The 18,502-nt window shown below is 36.2% G+C and overlaps 1 protein-coding gene across 1 annotated transcript in view; it reads left to right on the top strand.

Annotated features, from left to right (window-relative positions):
* Ptprr (protein tyrosine phosphatase, receptor type, R) overlaps window positions 1-18,502 on the top strand; it is a 366,148-nt gene that overhangs the window by 119,114 nt on the left and 228,532 nt on the right. The window contains exon 5 of the mRNA XM_005374316.2: window positions 11,037-11,335. Within this exon, the coding sequence (XP_005374373.2) occupies window positions 11,037-11,335 (299 nt within the window). The remainder of the gene's footprint in view (window positions 1-11,036; window positions 11,336-18,502) is intronic.

The following is an 18,502-nucleotide window of genomic DNA, read 5'->3' as shown; positions in this document are numbered from 1 at the left end:
AATATATTATTTCACTACTCATTAAGTACAGATGGAACTCAACTGTTAGGGTTCCTGCACAACTAATATTTCTCAGTTATCTAGGCGTATTAGCAATTTTCTCCACTTTCACATTTCTTTGGAGGGCATATTTTGATAAAGTGCCTGTTCTAAAGGCTGCACAGAATGTGACATGTAGGAAGGAGCATTCACTTCTGCCAATCTCTCCTCCTAGCATCCTTGGACTCAATTATTCAGCTGGGATGAGGGGTATCTGATGGCTTCTGTCTCAGCTGGCATAAATCCCGCTTCTTCCAGTAGAGACTGCGGCCACTCCTTCTTCATGATTGATGTCTATTTGCATCACCCCAAAGAATGCTGTTCTAATTGTTTTATGTTACACTCCATAACTGATATGTATCAAATGAAAAATAACTCTGTTAAAGCTGGATAAATGTCAGGAAACATGAACCCGATACTTTCATTGCAGTTTTACTATGAGCACATAGCACATAGCAGATTTTTCCTGAAATGCCTCTCAATCCCATGGCTTCAAAATAGAGTTCACACTGTACGGCTCAGCGTTTGAGATAAGAGGAAGAAGTATTTTTACACTAGCTTGAGAGTGGGAGTAGGAGCTGATTTTTCCTAACAGAATATTTAAAGAAATGTGTAAAAGTGTTTATATTGAAGAACGTGCAGGGAAAGTTTAAAAGGTGCCTTAATTAAAAACATCCCTATTGTTACAGTATTTAGGTTGTCTCCTAAACAGAGAATAATAGAGATGGCTCAATAAAAATAGACTGATTACTTTGCTGTTGACTTCTTTATTTTTACTGTAAATACATTGGACACATCACTGGGCACATATGTGGAATATTTTGTATTAAGAATGTGGCAGCACCTCCTGGTGACATTAGCCTTACCATCATTGTGTCCAGTGCCTTATAGACTGGATCTTAGGGAAACCAGTACTGGAAGGAGCTGCTTTTTCTATTACAAGTATGTTTAAGCCTTTTGGGAGCTCATGTAGGTTTACAATTTTAATAAATGCAATGCTTATCATTTTATAGAAATCCTGATTTTTTTTTTTTTACTTTAATGATAGAAGAGCTGGTTTAAAGAATGAACATGCTGTCAAATTGACTATTGTCAGGACACAAAACAAAAGTGCCCACATATAAACACATATATGTAGATATTGTCAAAACCAATAAGACATGCAAAAAGAATTTTATAAAACTAGTTTATATACATACAGAGCCATGGTGGACTTTTTTGAGACATAAATGTAATCTGCTACTAAGATTAGTATAAATGAGCAAATATCATGCTTTGGGAAATTATCCTAAGAGACTTCAATTGTTATATCTTGGGAAGACTGGAGTATTCATTAGGGGGCTCAGTGTTGATATTTTAGGCATGTTAAATCAGACATTAGTGTAGTTATGACCTCTTTTGTTACCATTACCAACATATTTCTAGAACAACAGGAAAATAGAGTCAGCATTAGCCTTCTTACACTCAAATATATCACTTCTGAAAATCTTTGTCCTTTTAGGTTTCCAATGAGTCATTTATTATACTTATGGAAAAACTTCTTTCTATAGAAAAAAACCAAGACCATGCAAAATTGGTCTAACTGAATTGAGGTTTCTCTTTTATTGAATATGTTTCTATTTTAGTTGTAGATAATGAAGAGCCACTTTTATTTTCTCATCAGAAAACTGAGGCTCATTTGGATTACACTTGCACAACTCTACCTAGATAGGAGGGAAGGAACTGGAGAGTATTGGAATTAGAATCTATGTCCCTAAACTCTTAATTCCTTGTTCATATAAAATAAATATATTTTAAAATTTCTCCATATTGTTAATAGGCATTTTTCCTATATAAAACTTTCACTAGCACTCTTGTATATATTTAATTCTCCTGAAAGACATTTACAGATCTTATGGTAACTACATTTCATGTAGAAATTTCCAAGGATTGCTGCTACTGTGTTATATTTCTATCTTTTCTTTCTAAGAGAAGAAAGGTTTTGCTTAGAAAACAATGACAAACTTTACACAGAATGATTAGACAGTAAAGTTGACTTACTTTGATTGTTCATTTTTTCTGGTCAATTTAAAGGTCACTGTTTCACAATTTTGTTCCTTTCATAAGTTGCTATCATGGATTTAAAGCTTACAGTCTAATAACTTTTTATTTTAAAGAGAATCTGAAAAACAGTAAAATAATGCAGAATTTCAAAACAAGATGACAGGAAATTAAAAAGCAATGACTTATTTTGAGAGAATTCATTCAAGGCCACTCTACCTTTTGCATTTAGAAATAACCAACATTGAATTTGAACTAATGAATCATATTGTTATCTAACTTAACAGTGTAGTGTCAGACAATTCTCTTTCCTTTGTTAAGGCTTTCTTCAGAAAGTATGAAGGTCATATCCAGAATGAAGATCCAGTCATGTAATTTTATGATATTCAGAATCCACTGATGATTCTCATATAAATATTATTCCCATTAAAAAGTACTAAAAAGTACTCATTTTAAATGCAGATGAATATTTTTGACAAGCCACTTATTAATCATTATGTGAGAAACACACAATCCCTTACAGGTGGAAAAAATTGTCACCAAGCAATCAATGAAGGTTACAAATCCTACCATTCATCTGATATAGACTCTTTGTTGATCTCATTTCACAAGTCTGACTATGAGATCTCATCACTAATTCTTCCATCTACATGCTTGTGGATTTTATTTACCTCTGCTGATTTCCACATATATAGAATAGTTCTCTAGATACTTCTGTTTCTATATACCATAGAAACCACACACTCATACTTGTTTATCTAAATGAAGGGTACTTCTATACATTTCTACTAGAAATAGGGTAGTAGTAAATCTCTACTGCTGGTATCTTCCAACAAAATTAACTCAACAAATTAATTTTGTGTTGATTTTCTGTCTATGTAGTTACAGAAATGTTTTGGATTGAGGGCTATGTTCCTTGCTCACTTGGAGAAAGACCTCCCCTTACATGTGCATACTTTCAACATGGCAGCTGTTTCATCAAAGTCAGCAAGAGAGAATCTGGTAGCAACACTGAAATCACATCTTTTTACCATAATTAGAGAAATGATAATGCATAATATCAGTCATATATATTGGTTGGAAATCAAAGTATTTAGTAATTTTCAATGGGAAGGAATTACATAAGGGTGTGAGGATACCAAATGAGTGTGTATTATAGGTTGTGTAATGGTTGATACATTTGTCAACTTAAGAGTTTAGAAGCTTAACTAAGTAACTCAGCTGTTCTACATCCTAGGGTGTAGAGGATTAATTTGGGAGTAACATCCTTACAAGGCTGTGTTATTTTATTTGTAAATGTAGTGTTCAGTTTATGTTGCCAGGCCTTTAAAAATGGCCTGTAATGGTTGTTACATTGTGTCAACTTGAAAAGTTTAGGAGCTTAACTACCTAACTCAGCAGTTCTACATCCTGGAGTGTAAAGGACATGCCCTTACCTCTCTAGGATGTTATTCATTGTGTCAACTTGAGAAGTTTCAGAGTTTAACTAAGTTACTCAGCAGTGGGCCAGGTTCCTCACTTTGTAAACATCCTGAGCCCATGCAAGAGGAGGGCAAGGGCACTGAGATGGCGTGAGTGCAACACCCACCCGAGCGCTAGTAGTCCTCATACAGTATAAGGGAGGAAAAGAGACTTGCTTCCTCCCTTTTGGCTCTTTCTGCTTTTGCTGTCTTCTGCCCCCTGAACTGTTGCCCCGGTGCCCTGCCACCCTGCCTTGGAGCCAACTGATTATGGACTGAAACCTCCACAAGCTGTGAGCTAAATAAACCTTTCCTTCCTTAATTCTGGGTGTCAGGTATTTTGTCCCAGCAATGAGAGAAAAGTAACCAAGACAAAATTTGCTGCCAGAGATGTGGGGTCATTGCTGTGACTATACCTGGGGTGGTCCAACAGTCTTTGGATAAGGCTTGCAGGAAGAGTTTGGAAAGGTTTGGAGATTCTGGCTGAAAAAGTAGGCTGCTCTGAATGGGAGATTCTGGTCAGAGCTCAGAAGACCAGAAGGCTGATATAAACCAGGCCAGTAAACACCAGGCTTGGGAGGTTTCTGTTGGGAAGGACTGCACTGGCTTTTAGAGTTCATACATTTTGTGTTACAGCTTGGCAGAAAGTTTGTTTGCATTTTGTTCATGTTCAGACACTTTGCCTGGGTCAAAGATTAAGGGAAGTAGAATAATTAGTCTGGCAGAAGAAATTTCATGGCAGTTGAAAGTTGAGGCAATGGCATGGCTACTGTTGGGGGCTTTTTGCCAGATTTATGTTGTGAGTCAAGACAAAAGAGCCCAGCAGGATGATTTAAAATATTGTGAGTTTGGCCAGAAAGGAAGTTCTAGTAAAGCTGTGGACTGCAAAGATATAGTAGAGGAGATCTTGATTGCTGAGAAGGAACAGAAAAATAGAGAAGATTGCCTGAGGGCATCACCAGAAGGAGCAAATCTCTACTCTTTGCAGCCTCAAAACTGCAAAAGCGAAAGACTTTGCTTTGAGGAGAAAGCCTTAGAGCTTTGTAACAGAATGGCAGTGGCCACACCATGCTCCATGTAGTGGTCAACTTATAACCCCCAGCTGAACTGAGTAAGTGCAGTGCTGAATGTGGGAGGCCCACCTGGGGACTGTTGCCAGCAGCATAAGAGGCAGAACTGGAGAAGAAGAAAGGAGGCTGTTGGGAGCTGGTAGATGCTCTTGGAAGCAGAGAAAAGCTGTAAGGAGCTGCTGGTTTTCTTGGAGGAGCTTGTCATGCTGGCTTTCCTGATGAACTGGCTGTTTTCATCCCCTGAGGAGCTCAGCACTTTGTTATCGCTGAGAATGGCCTCCATTCACTTTGGGAGAGTTCTGGCCCTCACTCTGAGCATCGCTTCCTGGCTCTGGAGGGGAAGATGGTGCACTACTCAGTCTCCTGGAGAAGCCTGTCACGTTGACTTTCCTGATGAGAACTTGGCTGTCCTGATCATTAGAGGAACTCACTATTGCTGATTATGGCTGTGGTACTTTTCAGGGGAGCTCTATTTCTTATCTTGCTGAGGGATCACCACTTCCTAGCTCCAGTGTAGATCCCTCAGCCTGCTAGCACAGATCCTTCATCATGATGGCACAGACTTTCCAGACTCCACCACTGACCTTTGGGCCTTCCAGCACAGATCCATGAAACAGGCTTGTGTGAGACATTGTTGTGGGCTCTAGGCTTCCAGTTGGACTCGTGGGAGGCACTGTTATGGGCTCTAGGTCTTCAGCTAGACTCATGCAGGACATTATCATGGGATCCAGGTCCTCAGCAAGATCCTTGGGCCTTTAGTTTGTAGACAGATTTTCTGCACTCTCTTGTATGTGATTCCTTGGGTGACTATTATAAATAATCTTATAGAATATGTGTCCTGTATTATATTGCCCATCTTGCAAAACAAAAGCCCAAATCAACGCACTCCAGAATGGTGGAGGAATAAAGAGTTTGTTCCTCAGAATTGGATTCAGAGTGCCCAGCAATCCAGGCACTCGACCCCTACAGCTAAGAGAGAGGGAAGCCTGGCCATTGCTCTAGGTGACAGTAGACCTTGGCAGCATTCATGTGGTGCTGGCTTTAGGTGCATGCGAAATGCAAGGGTTATGGGGTTAAGAAAGCTTCCACCCTGATTTCAGAAGGCCTGGAAAGTCAGGCAGTGCATCCCTGAAAGAACAATTTATGAACCAGTGAGGGAGAAGCCAAAGGTACAATGGAGACCCCAGAAGTTTGAGTTGGGCAGGAACATGGATTGTCTGAGGAAAGCTGTAAGGAAGGAGGAAAAAGAGCCCAAGAAAGAAGCAGTGGGAGCTACAGTCACTGGAAGTTCCATAGGCATGGAACCACTCAGGCCCTTTGGAGCTTACAACTTGTCACAGATTGCCTTAGGCTCTTGGAACTACTGGACTTAATGTTTTCCCTGCTGGATTTTGGACTTGCTTTGGTCTGAATACTTTGTATCTCCATGTGTAACTTTTGGAATGAAAACGTTTATCTTGTGCCGTTGAATGTTAGAAGTGTTTAACTTTCTTTTCATTTGTACAGGGGCTGAACATTACAGTTCTAATGAATATAGTGTTGATAGACTGTAAGTGGTGTCTAATCTACTGTATAACGCATGCAGTGTAATTCTGTAATGATTATTTTTCTTTTCCATTATTTCTATTTAGATTGAAAAATGTCTATTTTCTTTTCTTCAGGGCACCTATTCTGACTTTCTTCTTATGTTTTTTACACAAAAATCCATTTAATACTGCTAAATAACAGCAATAAATTACAAGGTTCCCTTAATAGAAATGGTAGAACCCCTGAATCTTTTACAGTGAACACCAGGGGGAAAAAAATAAGTTATGACTATTTTCATGATAGATAAGGCAAAATTTTACATGGCCATTTCAAAATATACCAATTAAGATTTATAGTTTGTATAATGTACTAATCAGTAGCCCTTAAAGATGAGCACAAAAGCTTAAAACACTATTACCAACACTAACCTGTGTTTATGATATTCAAAGAAATGCAGAACTTTTATTTTTAGATATTTGCATCAATTTATTTTAAAGCCATCTTTATTTTTCTCTTCTCTTTGTTCCTCCCTGGGGGGAAATCTTCTGACTACTTCCACTTTCTGATCTCTCTCAAGACAAGTCTCTTGGTGTTCTTTGTAGTTATTTTTAAGCTATGAACATGTCTTTAGTGAAATTTATCTCCCATGTAAACACATGGAAGTTCCATTTCTATCCTAGTTTCTAGAGGTATCACTATGAAAGTAAGTTTTCAGTTGCTTCTAAGACTCTATAACACCTATAGATTCTAAAACACGTTCTTCCTTATACATCTATAGGCATTTTTCCTGGTTTTCCTCCTACTGTAATATCATTCTTACTTACTTTTTCCAGCAACTTTATGTCCAAGTCCATGTCTCTAAATATTGAAATTCTTTGTCCTTTTTCTAAATCTTCTTCTCTATCAATTGTGAAGCTTTAAATTTTATTTATTGTGGAACGACCCACAAGTTTGTCTCTGTCTCTCCCCTTTACCATTAATTATATATTTAATTATACATTTCTAGTTCAGTATCTCCACATTGATATTCAGTAGGAATCACATTCTTAACATTTATAAAATGTTTACTTTAATATATTTATAATGTCAAAATAAAGGAGATAAAGAGAGAGGTAACATTTAAGGATAGAGAAGAAAAACTAATTCTAGATGGTAGCTCAGTGGTCTTCCAACTTTGGAATTGGAATACAAGAGAAATTCTATTATAAATCCAGATTTCTTGGCTGCTACAGCAGCCAAGATTCCAAATTTCTGCTATAGTAGCTCTAGACTTGCATCTTGGAAACTATCTTCATATTGTAGGCAATTATGGTACAGAAGAGCTAAGGATAATATTTTGAAAATTTTTGACCCATCTAATGATATTGGTAAGATACTTCATATTATGTTGCCAATTTTGTATGTATTAATTAGGCACAAAATAGGACTAAGTCTTTTCACATAGACAACTGGGTAAAGTTGGAAATGTTTAATTGTGTTTAAATTGCATTTCAAATTAGACTGACTTTCCTTGCCTTCCCAATTTGAGCACAATATTCATCAGATGGACTCATATATTCTATTTAAATGAAGTGACTTTGAAAAGGCTAGCTATGATTGATATATAAAAAGAAAGACAAGATAATTCTGTCATTTCTCAGTTCTTCATTGTATTAGTCATATTCCCCCTGATGTGGCCAAATACCCAGTGCTCACAATTTAAAGGAGAAATGGTGTATTGGGCTCACGGTTTGAGAAGATTCAGTCTGATACTCATCTGTCTCCAACACAGGAACATCACAGCAGAAAAACTGGTGGAGCAATGTTGCTTAGTTCATGGCGGCAGGGAAGTAGACACAGTATAACATACAAGGCCTCTAGTCCATTCTCCAATAGATTTCTTGTACCCTCTTGAAACCTGATGAACTGTTCTTTCTGCATTCTTGTCATCGTTCTTGCTCTCTGTGTTCTGACAAGAACCACCCATAGGTTCTGCCTGTAGCTTTCAAGGCTTTCTCCAGCATGATTCTCAAAGCTTTTCCAAATTTCTCCCGTAAGCCAGTTCCAAATGTTTCTAAACTGCACTCACTTCTCTGGTATCAGTTTTCCATATGTTTTACTTCCATGTTGCTAAGACCAAATACCTGACACAAAGTACAGGAGAAAACGGTTTGTTTTGGCTCACAATGTCAGAGTATTCATTCCATGGTCAGCTGGATCCCACACAGGCCACCACGGCAGAAAGATGTGGTAGGGAAATGCTGTCCAGTTTATGGTGATCAGGAACCAGAGTAAGGAAACAGCTCCAGTGTACCATGCATGACCTCTAGTTGCATTTATTTCTCCCAATTTCAGAAATATTCTACCTTTCATCATCTAAGCTGTTCCTTTTCTTTGATATCTACGATGCAGCCACAGTAGAAGAATTTCTAAGCTTTACAGGTCTGCCTCCAACACTCCTGTGTGACCAGCATATATCTCCATGATTTTCAGAAATTCTTTCTCACCAGTATGCCTCAATTTTAACTGATAGAAAGACAAGCTATTTTCTTTGCAGAAGGCCTTTCATGGTACACACTAGCAGACAGCTTGAGAGTCACTTTCTGATACCACTAGACTTTTAGAGTATTCAAATCACAATTAAATTTCATGTGGATTTTTATATAGTAATACAAGTCAGTCATGTCTTCAATTCTGACCATGCTAAATAGAATAAAACACTTTTGTTTTAAGGAATCAAACTGCAATAGCTTGCCAAAGACAATGACTAGTTTTGATGATTTTGAGGTAACTGTAAATTTTATTTCTCTGTATGAAATAAGAATTCCTTAGATTTAGTAATTCACACATCAGTAGGAAAATACATAATTTATGGAATTAAGAATAGGACGCTTCAGAGTTGTTAGTGTTGTCATAATTTTATTAACAGAGACTAGTGCTAAAGGATTTTAAATGTATATTAACTTTTTGACCAGAAGGTGTTCATTTAGTTTTTTACTAAAGTAATTTTCTAACTGATAATAATGTCTCAGATGAGTTTCTTCTGAGTTTCTACGGATGAAAGGTGAGTGATTTCCTCTTCTCTCAGAGAAGAGGAGTCTGTTTTGTGGAGAGCTACAGTTAAGTGGTTGCCTTGGAGTTGAGAAATAGACTGAACATGCTATTTTTATTCTAGTTGAACTTTTCTAAGACTCCTTACTTAAAGATGTTTCCTGTTCTGGGGAAGACGTATTGTATGTTTGAATAAACTTGTGTTTCTTGCCTTTGTGATAGTTTTTCCTACTAATTAGGAGAATTTATAGTATTTAGTGGTATAAGAACAATATATGCTTTGATAGTGCCATTGACATTGAAATTAGGTTTATTTTTTATTTTAAAAAATAAAAAAAGAAAACATTAACAGACAGATATTCATTTACAAAATAGCATAAAGATAATACAAACAAAACAGAGTTACAGACAAGGTTGTAGGAAATTAACTGAAATTTGGTTTATTAATCACTGAAATTTGAAAGAAAAAAAGAAGAGAAAGAAAGAAAGAAAGAAAGAAAGAAAGATGAAAAGTGAAAAGTTACAGGCCCTCACAATATTTGGAAAGTAAAGATAAAAGATAAAGCAATAAGGGATTGGGGAAGGAATCTTGTGCAAGAAGGTAACTAATTTTCTGGGTACACTATTTGAACAGGTTATTGTTGCTACAGGCATGCCAAAGGAAGATCTGAGGTACCTAGTTTTACTAGATACCACATGGAGCCACTTCTGCATTGTGATCTATTCATTTTCTGTTTACTGTTAAATAAAAAATCTTGTGTTTCATTGTCTAATTGTTATTTTACCTAATGATATTCTTTTTCATTCATATCTGTTAGCTATTTTTTCTTGTGAACAGTAACTAATGGCAGAAATAGTTAATTAAGTGGATATTTACCTAACAGGAGGTATATATATATGTATATATATGCACACACACAAATATATATATTATATATACAAATATATATATACAAATATATATATAAAATATATTTTTTTTCAATTGTAGTAACTAAGATATTTAAAATAACTATAGCTAAAAGAAGGTAGGAAATTATTTCCCTCCCGTATAAAGTCTGAGTTGGGAATTCTGATGTTGGTGTGGTAATCCCACTTTCATCAGAGATCAGGATCCTTTGTTCTTATTGTTCTATCTTGCTTAACATAGAAAGAAGGAAGGACCACATCTCTGTTCACATCATGCCTAGTCACATTCTAATGGTTATTTCTTGATCTAATGATAATCCTTAGATCCAGGGCAAGCTGAGGAAGGTAGTCTTTAGCTAAACTGACATATTCCTCAGTAAGAAGACAGTGGAAGTTATCACCTTGGAATTTTCTACCATATGTATACTTAGGTTTATTCCCTCAGTGACCTTAAAATAATTCTACAAGCATTAAAAACTATACATTATTAACTATATCACAAGCAAGATAAGCATTAAATAAGAATCATATAAATATTATCAATTTTAAAAGGGAAAACAAAAATGATAAAAATGCTTAACATTTGAGAAGAAAGCAGAACACTCAGAAATAGAAAACCATCAGAGTATTGAACTATGGTTTTACATGAAAGAGAAAAATCCTTACCTAAAAAAAGGTATTATGACACTAAATACTAGGTATTAGGACACTGAATTATTTAGGACACTAAATAAAGGTAAATAGAACTTTTTCAAGCCACGCCCACTTCTGCGCACCTCCATACCAGTGTGTTCAATACTTTAGGATGACTTAGCAGGGGGTAAAACAGAGACTAATGTACCTAAATCTTTCACAGGTCTCTAAGTTTCCCAAGAAAGGATAATTCCCCTTATTAGTTATTTCTACCTAACTTAAGAAGTAAGACCTTTGATATTTTTTCCCTACTTCTTTTTTCTTTTAGGGTGTTTTTCAAGAAATAATGATCACTTTTTGGCAATTCACCAGAAGAAGAGTGGGAAGCCAATATTCATCTATCACCAGTTACAAGACCTTGAGAAGAGCCTGGATATTGCTCCACAGAAGATATATAAGCATGGCTACCATTCCTCTTCGGAAACTCACATCAGCAAAAGCCAGCAAATAGTTAACTCTGCATTTCCTAGAAATGCACATGACCCATCTCTCAATCTGTTGGCCGTGGCTGGTCAAGATCTTGAAGTGGAAAATCTTCCAATCCCAGCAGCAAGTGTAATCGTGGTGGTAAGTACCAGATTTAACTGATGCAGACGCTGATTTAAAAAACTAACTGAATATTTACCATTGAATCTCAATGATTATTTACCATAGCACTTCTTATTCCCTGATATTTCTTTTTTGTTACTTGATTACTGTCTGCTTCTTTTCTCCCAGAAAATCAGAAAAGTTGTGTGCATCTCCCATTTATAGAACAATACATGGTGTTTAGTAGATGCTTAAAATGTTTGAGTTAAAAATTACTTTGGAAAGACTTTATAGTAACAGCAGATCATATCTTATACTGAATCTCCTGCCTCCGGTATAATATGTATGAAAAAGATAGATCTTAGTCTGACCTTATGTAATAAATAGTATTTATGTAAGATTCTCTGTTCACTTGACTAACATTGTAATACATTTTAAAATAACTGAAAAAGAGAATATCATAGGGCAGCTTATTCTGTTATTGTACTAATGAGTTTGTTTGAGAATAACTAGAGGATGATATTTCTAATATCACTGGACAAACATCTATCTGTATTAGTGAAGGTGATGCAAAATACTCATTGCTTATGTTCTTGAATTGATAGCCCTGGCCAGAGGTTTTCAAGTCACCTCTTGACACCTGTTTTGGACTCTTGTCCTCTCAAGTTTAAAATCATAACAGAAGGTCCACATCAAAACTAAAAATCAATTCTCTATCATATGATTTTACATATGCATTAGTATATCACATTATACCCATATGTACAATTAGTGTCAATCGAATTTTTATAAAAATTTTAAAAGTATAAAAATAAAATAGTAAAAAAACTAAATATCAGTAACTAAATGCTTATTATCACATTCCTGCCAAAACAATAATAAAATGAATTGACTTTTGAGGTCAAGATAAGTCTAAGGAACTGTTTATACTTTATAAGTGCTCTATGTACCAAATGAAAATTTAACATATTTTCTATATTTTTTAATCTGCTATATATAGTATACTTTATTTAGTATTGAGAATCAAATATCTATTCACTGATGTTTTCAACTAGCAGGTATTGAACATTTATTTGACCAAGTTGTCACTTATAGTACCCACAAACAGAGATAAAAGAAATAGCCTCTGGTTTTGCTGGAGAAATAACTAGTGTTGATAATTAAATAATAAAAATGACAAACTGAGAACACCAGGTGAACGTTATAAAGAGCAAATATGTGGGTTATCTGGTCATCTGAAAGACCTCAACTTGTGTGTGTGTGTGTGTGTGTGTGTGTGTGTGTGTGTGTGATGAGTAATGGATGTTCTGATGGGGAAACTCATGTGCTGCATCTGTTTAGTGAAGATAAATGTTAATGATGTCTTTGGGTCTATATAAGGCAATGGGAATGCAAGGGCTCATGGGAGAACTTGCCTGTAGTGACCACTATATACCCATGGTTATCAACTCCTAAAGTCACTATGAATTACAGTTCAAGAGGTATTTTTTTCTTGTAATTTAGTGCACTGTCTAATTAATTTAATATCATGGACAACAAAAGGCATCGATGAGGAATTCTAGCAGATCATTTCACTTTTAGCCTATTTGTGGTTTAGAAGGAAGCTATGCCCTTTTTTTTAAGTGATGGAAGCAATAGGCAATTTTGATGCATTACCCTTATCTAACTTTCCTTGATCTAGCTTCTAATTGTGCTTTTATATAACTTTTGTATCTTGCAACAGCAAGTGCTAGTTCTGTTACCTGCAATCCACTTATATTACTTATGTACATGGTGATTTACTAGGAAGACCATCGAGGTATGGTGATTTTTAAAATAAATCAAAGGGATGACATGCAATTAAATATCAGCTGATTTGAAGGGTCCTCCTATCTAGAAAAGTAATTTAGGAATGGCATGTAGAAGATCCAAGTAGTATATTCTGGGACTATTTATCAGTGCAAATCTTATTGCTTGGAAAATATTGGAATGGTACTAAAGAATTATTTTGTGGCTTAATTTAGAGCACTGTAAATGAGTGTGTTTCTTGAAGTGGTGAATTATTTGAATTTTTTTCAAACAGCATAAAACTACTTCCAACTTCCAAACTGTATAGTAATTACTTTTTTCTCCTCTTTCTTTGTTTTTATTATCACTGACAGTGAGCTTTAGAATGACAAATTTAGTAAGGACATGTGCCCTGCCTCTTTTTCTGATTCCTAATTGCCACCACAAAGCATTTCATAAAAGATTTGTCCACAAGTGAATTTTTTTCTTTTTTCTTCTTTCTTTTGTAATCAGAAAAATCTGTAGTTTACTTGTTCCGTGGGAAAGACAGCATAATTAGAATGTTTATCCCAAATGAATGCTAATTATGTTCCAGAAACTCAATTAAGAAGCTGTTAGTAGGATTTCTGTCCAAGTACAATGTAGATGAAAAATGACTGGCCTCAAGGTCAGAGCTGAGGTAAGAGGGGAAAAGATGGCTTTTGCTCCATGTTGCTGGAATTCTATAGTTCTTATCATTGAACCCTCAGGGTATTTGTCAGGCTACAAGGCCACACACCAGGAAGCAGGGTTTAAATGAAAATAATTGAAACGACATAGGTTTTACCACTTCCACATAGGTTACTGAGTGAACAATGTTGTAGTCTAGCCAAAATCTGAGATAACTAGGGACCAGGAAGTTCTTGTAATAAAAAGAGTGATTTTTAGGGTCAGCAAAGAGGGCACAGTTAGATTGTGGCCTACTCCACAGGGTGGACTGGAGAAAAGTAAAACTGAGGGAAAAAAAGATGGAGGAGGAAGCAGAAAGGAGGGAGGAAAAGGTATGATGGCAAGGGAAGAAAAAGGGAGGGGAAGACAGCTGAGGGCATAGTGGGGGCTCTTCTAAAGCGTGTGAGACAATGGTACATTTTCAGAAAGCTGAGATGGTTTCTATGAGAGTCTTACAATCCTGTAACTTCTTACCTTCCTTGTCACTCACACTGACCAGCAGCCAGCCAGACATTCAATTTTTTGACGCGAAACATTCTTGAAAATACTTTCATCAGATATTTGACTTAGAAGACTATTAAAAATGCCAAAAGCTTTAGATAACTGTGTTTCACAGGGTGACAGCTGTGTCTTGAAGTCTGGTTTGAACCTCACCTGAGTTTGTTTCTATTGCAGATTAATTTAGGAGAGTTGTTACAAAGAGAGAAATAATCCCGGGCAGTAATTTGTAGGCTTTTGAAAGTCTCTCTTCTTTATCTTGCCTCCGGGAAGACACATGCTGAACATTCACTGTGCTGTGTGATGTGGATAAATAATTGTTAGACACCTTTTCAGTCCACACATTGGTTTAACTATACATTTATATTTGTGTATGATACATCCCAAAGAATGAGCTTAATCTGTAGAGTAGCGCTGAGGCTCAACCATGTCAAGGCCAGTGCTTTGGTAATAAGTATCTGGCTGCAAGTGACAAAAACATCTAGCATACACGAGAGGAAATGCAGTGGCCGAAGGATCAACACTTTCGTTGGAAATTTCACATGATTTTCATCAGGGGCTCAAATTATGAGACCCAGCTCAGCCTCCCAGCTCTGCTTCCTCTGGGTGACTTGAAATTCTCAGAATGACACTCATTGCAGTCACAACATGGGTGCTTTAAACTTTAGATTTTCAACATTGAAAATTTACAATCGGTCAGAAAGACTATCTTATAACTGTCAGTAACGATTCTGGCCCTGTGATAAGATTGGACTTGTACCTCAAACCTCATCCACAAGTCTCACTCTTAGAGCTTTCACTGGAAAGGTAAAAGCAATGTATGGAAGGGGAGGTAACCTATATGAAAACTGGAGCTCTCTCAAGAAGCAAAGGTGGTATCTCAATGTATGCTAAAGCACAGTATGTGAAATTCAGTTTTTATAAGACAAAACACCTCTTTCAAGAAACAATGAAGGTATAAGGACTTAAAACTCAGCCTAATGAAGGGTTTCTACAAAAGTGAATGAAAAAGGTCATCCTGTAACCCCTCCAACAATGCCTCAGGTAGGCAGCAAATTGTCTGTAACATAGGAGAAAGTTAAGGTGTCAACGATGTGTCCCAAAACTTAGCCTATTTTCCAATAAGAAAGACTACGTTTTAGTGTAGTCTACTGAACCTGTTACATTATATCCGCCAAATTTATGGAAACTCCTATACCCTGTCTACTTCTTTGTGGCTTTTATGACTGCTTACATAGTGAACAACAATCAGTCTGGGCTAAACTGTAGGAGAAGATGTCTGGGCTCATTCTTGAGCTAAGTGACCTGCTCTTGGCCAGTAAAGTCACAGAAAGTACAATGCAAATGCAGGTCTTGAAAAAATTTGTATTACCATATTTCAAAGGCTGCAGAAGCCGAAACAGTAAATACTAAGGCAAAATGCTAAGTTGGTGAAAGGTACAGGTGTACTACAATGTGAGGTGTGACTGAAGTCCCTTCCAGTTAGTCTCGAGACATTTCCCTCAAGTTCTTAGAGGGAGTGGGTATAAAAGCCTGAGAGAACAAATCTAATTTTTAAAAAGTTACAATGCAAGGAAGTTGGTCAAATATCATTTTCAAACATGTACATGTGAATTTATGAATGGGAAAGAAGAAATCATACATAGAGCTGAGTCCATACAAGAAATTATAGAATGACAGTAGAGGCATCACAGGTGAATGGGAAAGTATTATTCATCACATGATTTAGAAATGGATAGCTATTTAGCAAAAAAATAAACTTGATAGTAGTAAGTCATTGTTTTGTGATAAGTACAAAACATTTTTATTTTACTTAGCACTGTGTTAAGAATGATGTATTATGTAATTGCTTTTCTCTTTTTTATTTTAAAGAGAATAATGATTTAAAAAGAACAATAGCAAAATACCAACAACATAGACAAAAACAAAACAAAGCAAAAACAAGAAAAATGATGCAGGGTTTCAGAACAAAATGATAGGGATTAACAGTGGTTGTTCTATTACATATTGTTATCTTCAACAAATTTGCTCAGATTACCAGATGTAAGAATGCAAGATTGATCAAACCATTAAAGAGAATAAAAAATAAAAAACAAAAAAATTAGAGATGGTACAGAGTTTCACTACACAAGATGGTAGGAATTCACCAATGGTTGTTATATTGCATATTGTTGCCTTCCAATTAGTTCTTCAGATTACCAGATGTAAGCATGCAAAATTGGTCAAAAAAATTAAGCATTAACTGTTCCTTTCAATAAACTATTAGACATCAGCAGTACAGTTATCCCAGCTATCCATATATTTATTTCCTTCCTTCTTTCTTTCTTCTTCTCCTTTCCCTCAACCCAGTTGTTCCTTCCTTTGAGCAATTTCTTTCCTTTTCATAATATCTATTGTTGCCAGGGCGGGTGGCACACCCCTGTAATCCCAGCACTCGGAAGGCTGAGGCAGGAGCATTGTTGTGAGTTTGAAGCCAGCCTGGGCTACAAGGTGAGCTCAAGGACAGCCTGAACTGCATAGCAAGACCCGTCTCAAAAAGACAAAAAAAAAAAAAAAAAAAAAAGCATAATATCTATTGTACATTTTGGGTTTTATGTACTCTTTCAGGTTCTTACACTATGGACACAATACAGTGTTTACACATGTGGGTCCAATTTATTTCACTTACAAGTATGGCCTGTATTTGCATCCATTTACCTATAAAAGCCTCGAGCTTACCTTTTTTTATAGCTGAGTAATACTTCACTGTACGGAACTGTTGCAGCCTATCACATGAAGAAAATAACTGTCTTCATTGTTCCGTTTTAGACTGTGCCTCTCCCTTGTAAACTGCTGTGACACCCTGGCAACTAGTCACTCTGAACTCATTCTTCCCAATTTTTGTCAGAATGATCTGCAGGAAGTTTAAATCAGACCCTACTACACCATGAAAGCACACACACACACTCTCATTTCCGCCATCTCCTTGCTGTATGAATAAAATTCAATCGTATTTCCATGGCTTATCTCCACGTAGCCTGGGATCCAAGATTCCCAGAACATTTACCTTAAGATTCCATAATTAAAGGATGAGTCTCAGGAACCTATGCATTTGCTCAGAAAATACCCAGAAGGATTTCTGCGTTTTGAGAAATTTGGGAAGCACTGTACACCACTTAGGGCCCATTTACCTGTTTCTGAGCTCATCTCTTACTTCTTTGCGCCTTTCTGCATGCCAACCACTCAGGCTTTCTCTCTGTCTCCAATTTTGAACCTGTTCTAGGATCAAAAGCTTTCCCTTTAATATCTCCTGCCAAGAAGGCGTTTACATCTAATATATAAGGAGGCTCAATAAACATTTTAAAATTGCAGTTATTTGTGGACATGGAAATTATGTGTGATTTTTTAAAAATACATTATTTTGTCCTTAACCTACAATGATGTTTCTAGTTCTTTCTTTGCTTTATTATTTAAACTGTCAATAAAGAGTTTGGATGAATTTCAGGAGCAGATTTCAAAAGTAGAAATATGAAAACAAAAAGAATATAAGCACTGGTAACATACTATATCGCTAAGACAAGGGGGAGCTGCCTTACACATTAGTCAGACTGGCACTCTATTTAAAATGATAAGTTCCACAGACATTGACGGCCACCATCCTGCTTTTTCTTCATAGCACTTCTGACTTTCTAGCTTGCATATTTCATGTCTCTTCCTCCCTCCACCATAATACCTTGAAAGTTCTGAAAGGTCGAGATTTTTCCAGTTTGTTCCTGCTGTATTGGCAGTCCCTATTGTAGTACCTGGCTCATAGCGAGGACCCAATACCTATTTATTAAATGCTTTTGAATTGAAAGAATGAATTTACATTGAAAGAAACACAACTCAGGGGTTTATAATTGAATAAACAGTACATATTGGTAAGAAAATATGACTAATTGCCTGTTAGCACTGAATTACTTGCCATCATATGGTCTTATTTTACATTTTTCTCCCTACTTTATTAATTAAATCCAGGCCATTATTAATATTTTGTTTTGGGACAAGGCCTTGGCAAGTTGCTAAGTTGCCCAAGCTGAATATGAATTTGTGACCCTCCTGCCTCAGCCTCTCAGAAGACTATCATTACACGCATGAAGCTGCCACATAATGCTTAAACTGTTTTAATCTTTTACCTTTCATCAGTGAATGCAAAGTAACTAGTGAATACATATTGAAATGATTTCTTGATTCACTTATAGGATTAAAAATCCT

This window comes from Chinchilla lanigera, unplaced genomic scaffold (assembly GCF_000276665.1).
Source record: "Chinchilla lanigera isolate Chin_1 unplaced genomic scaffold, ChiLan1.0 scaffold00004, whole genome shotgun sequence".
Lineage (NCBI taxonomy): Eukaryota > Metazoa > Chordata > Mammalia > Rodentia > Chinchillidae > Chinchilla > Chinchilla lanigera.
The sequence above is the reverse complement of the archived record's forward strand: the minus strand, read 5'-3'. Positions and strand labels throughout refer to the sequence as shown.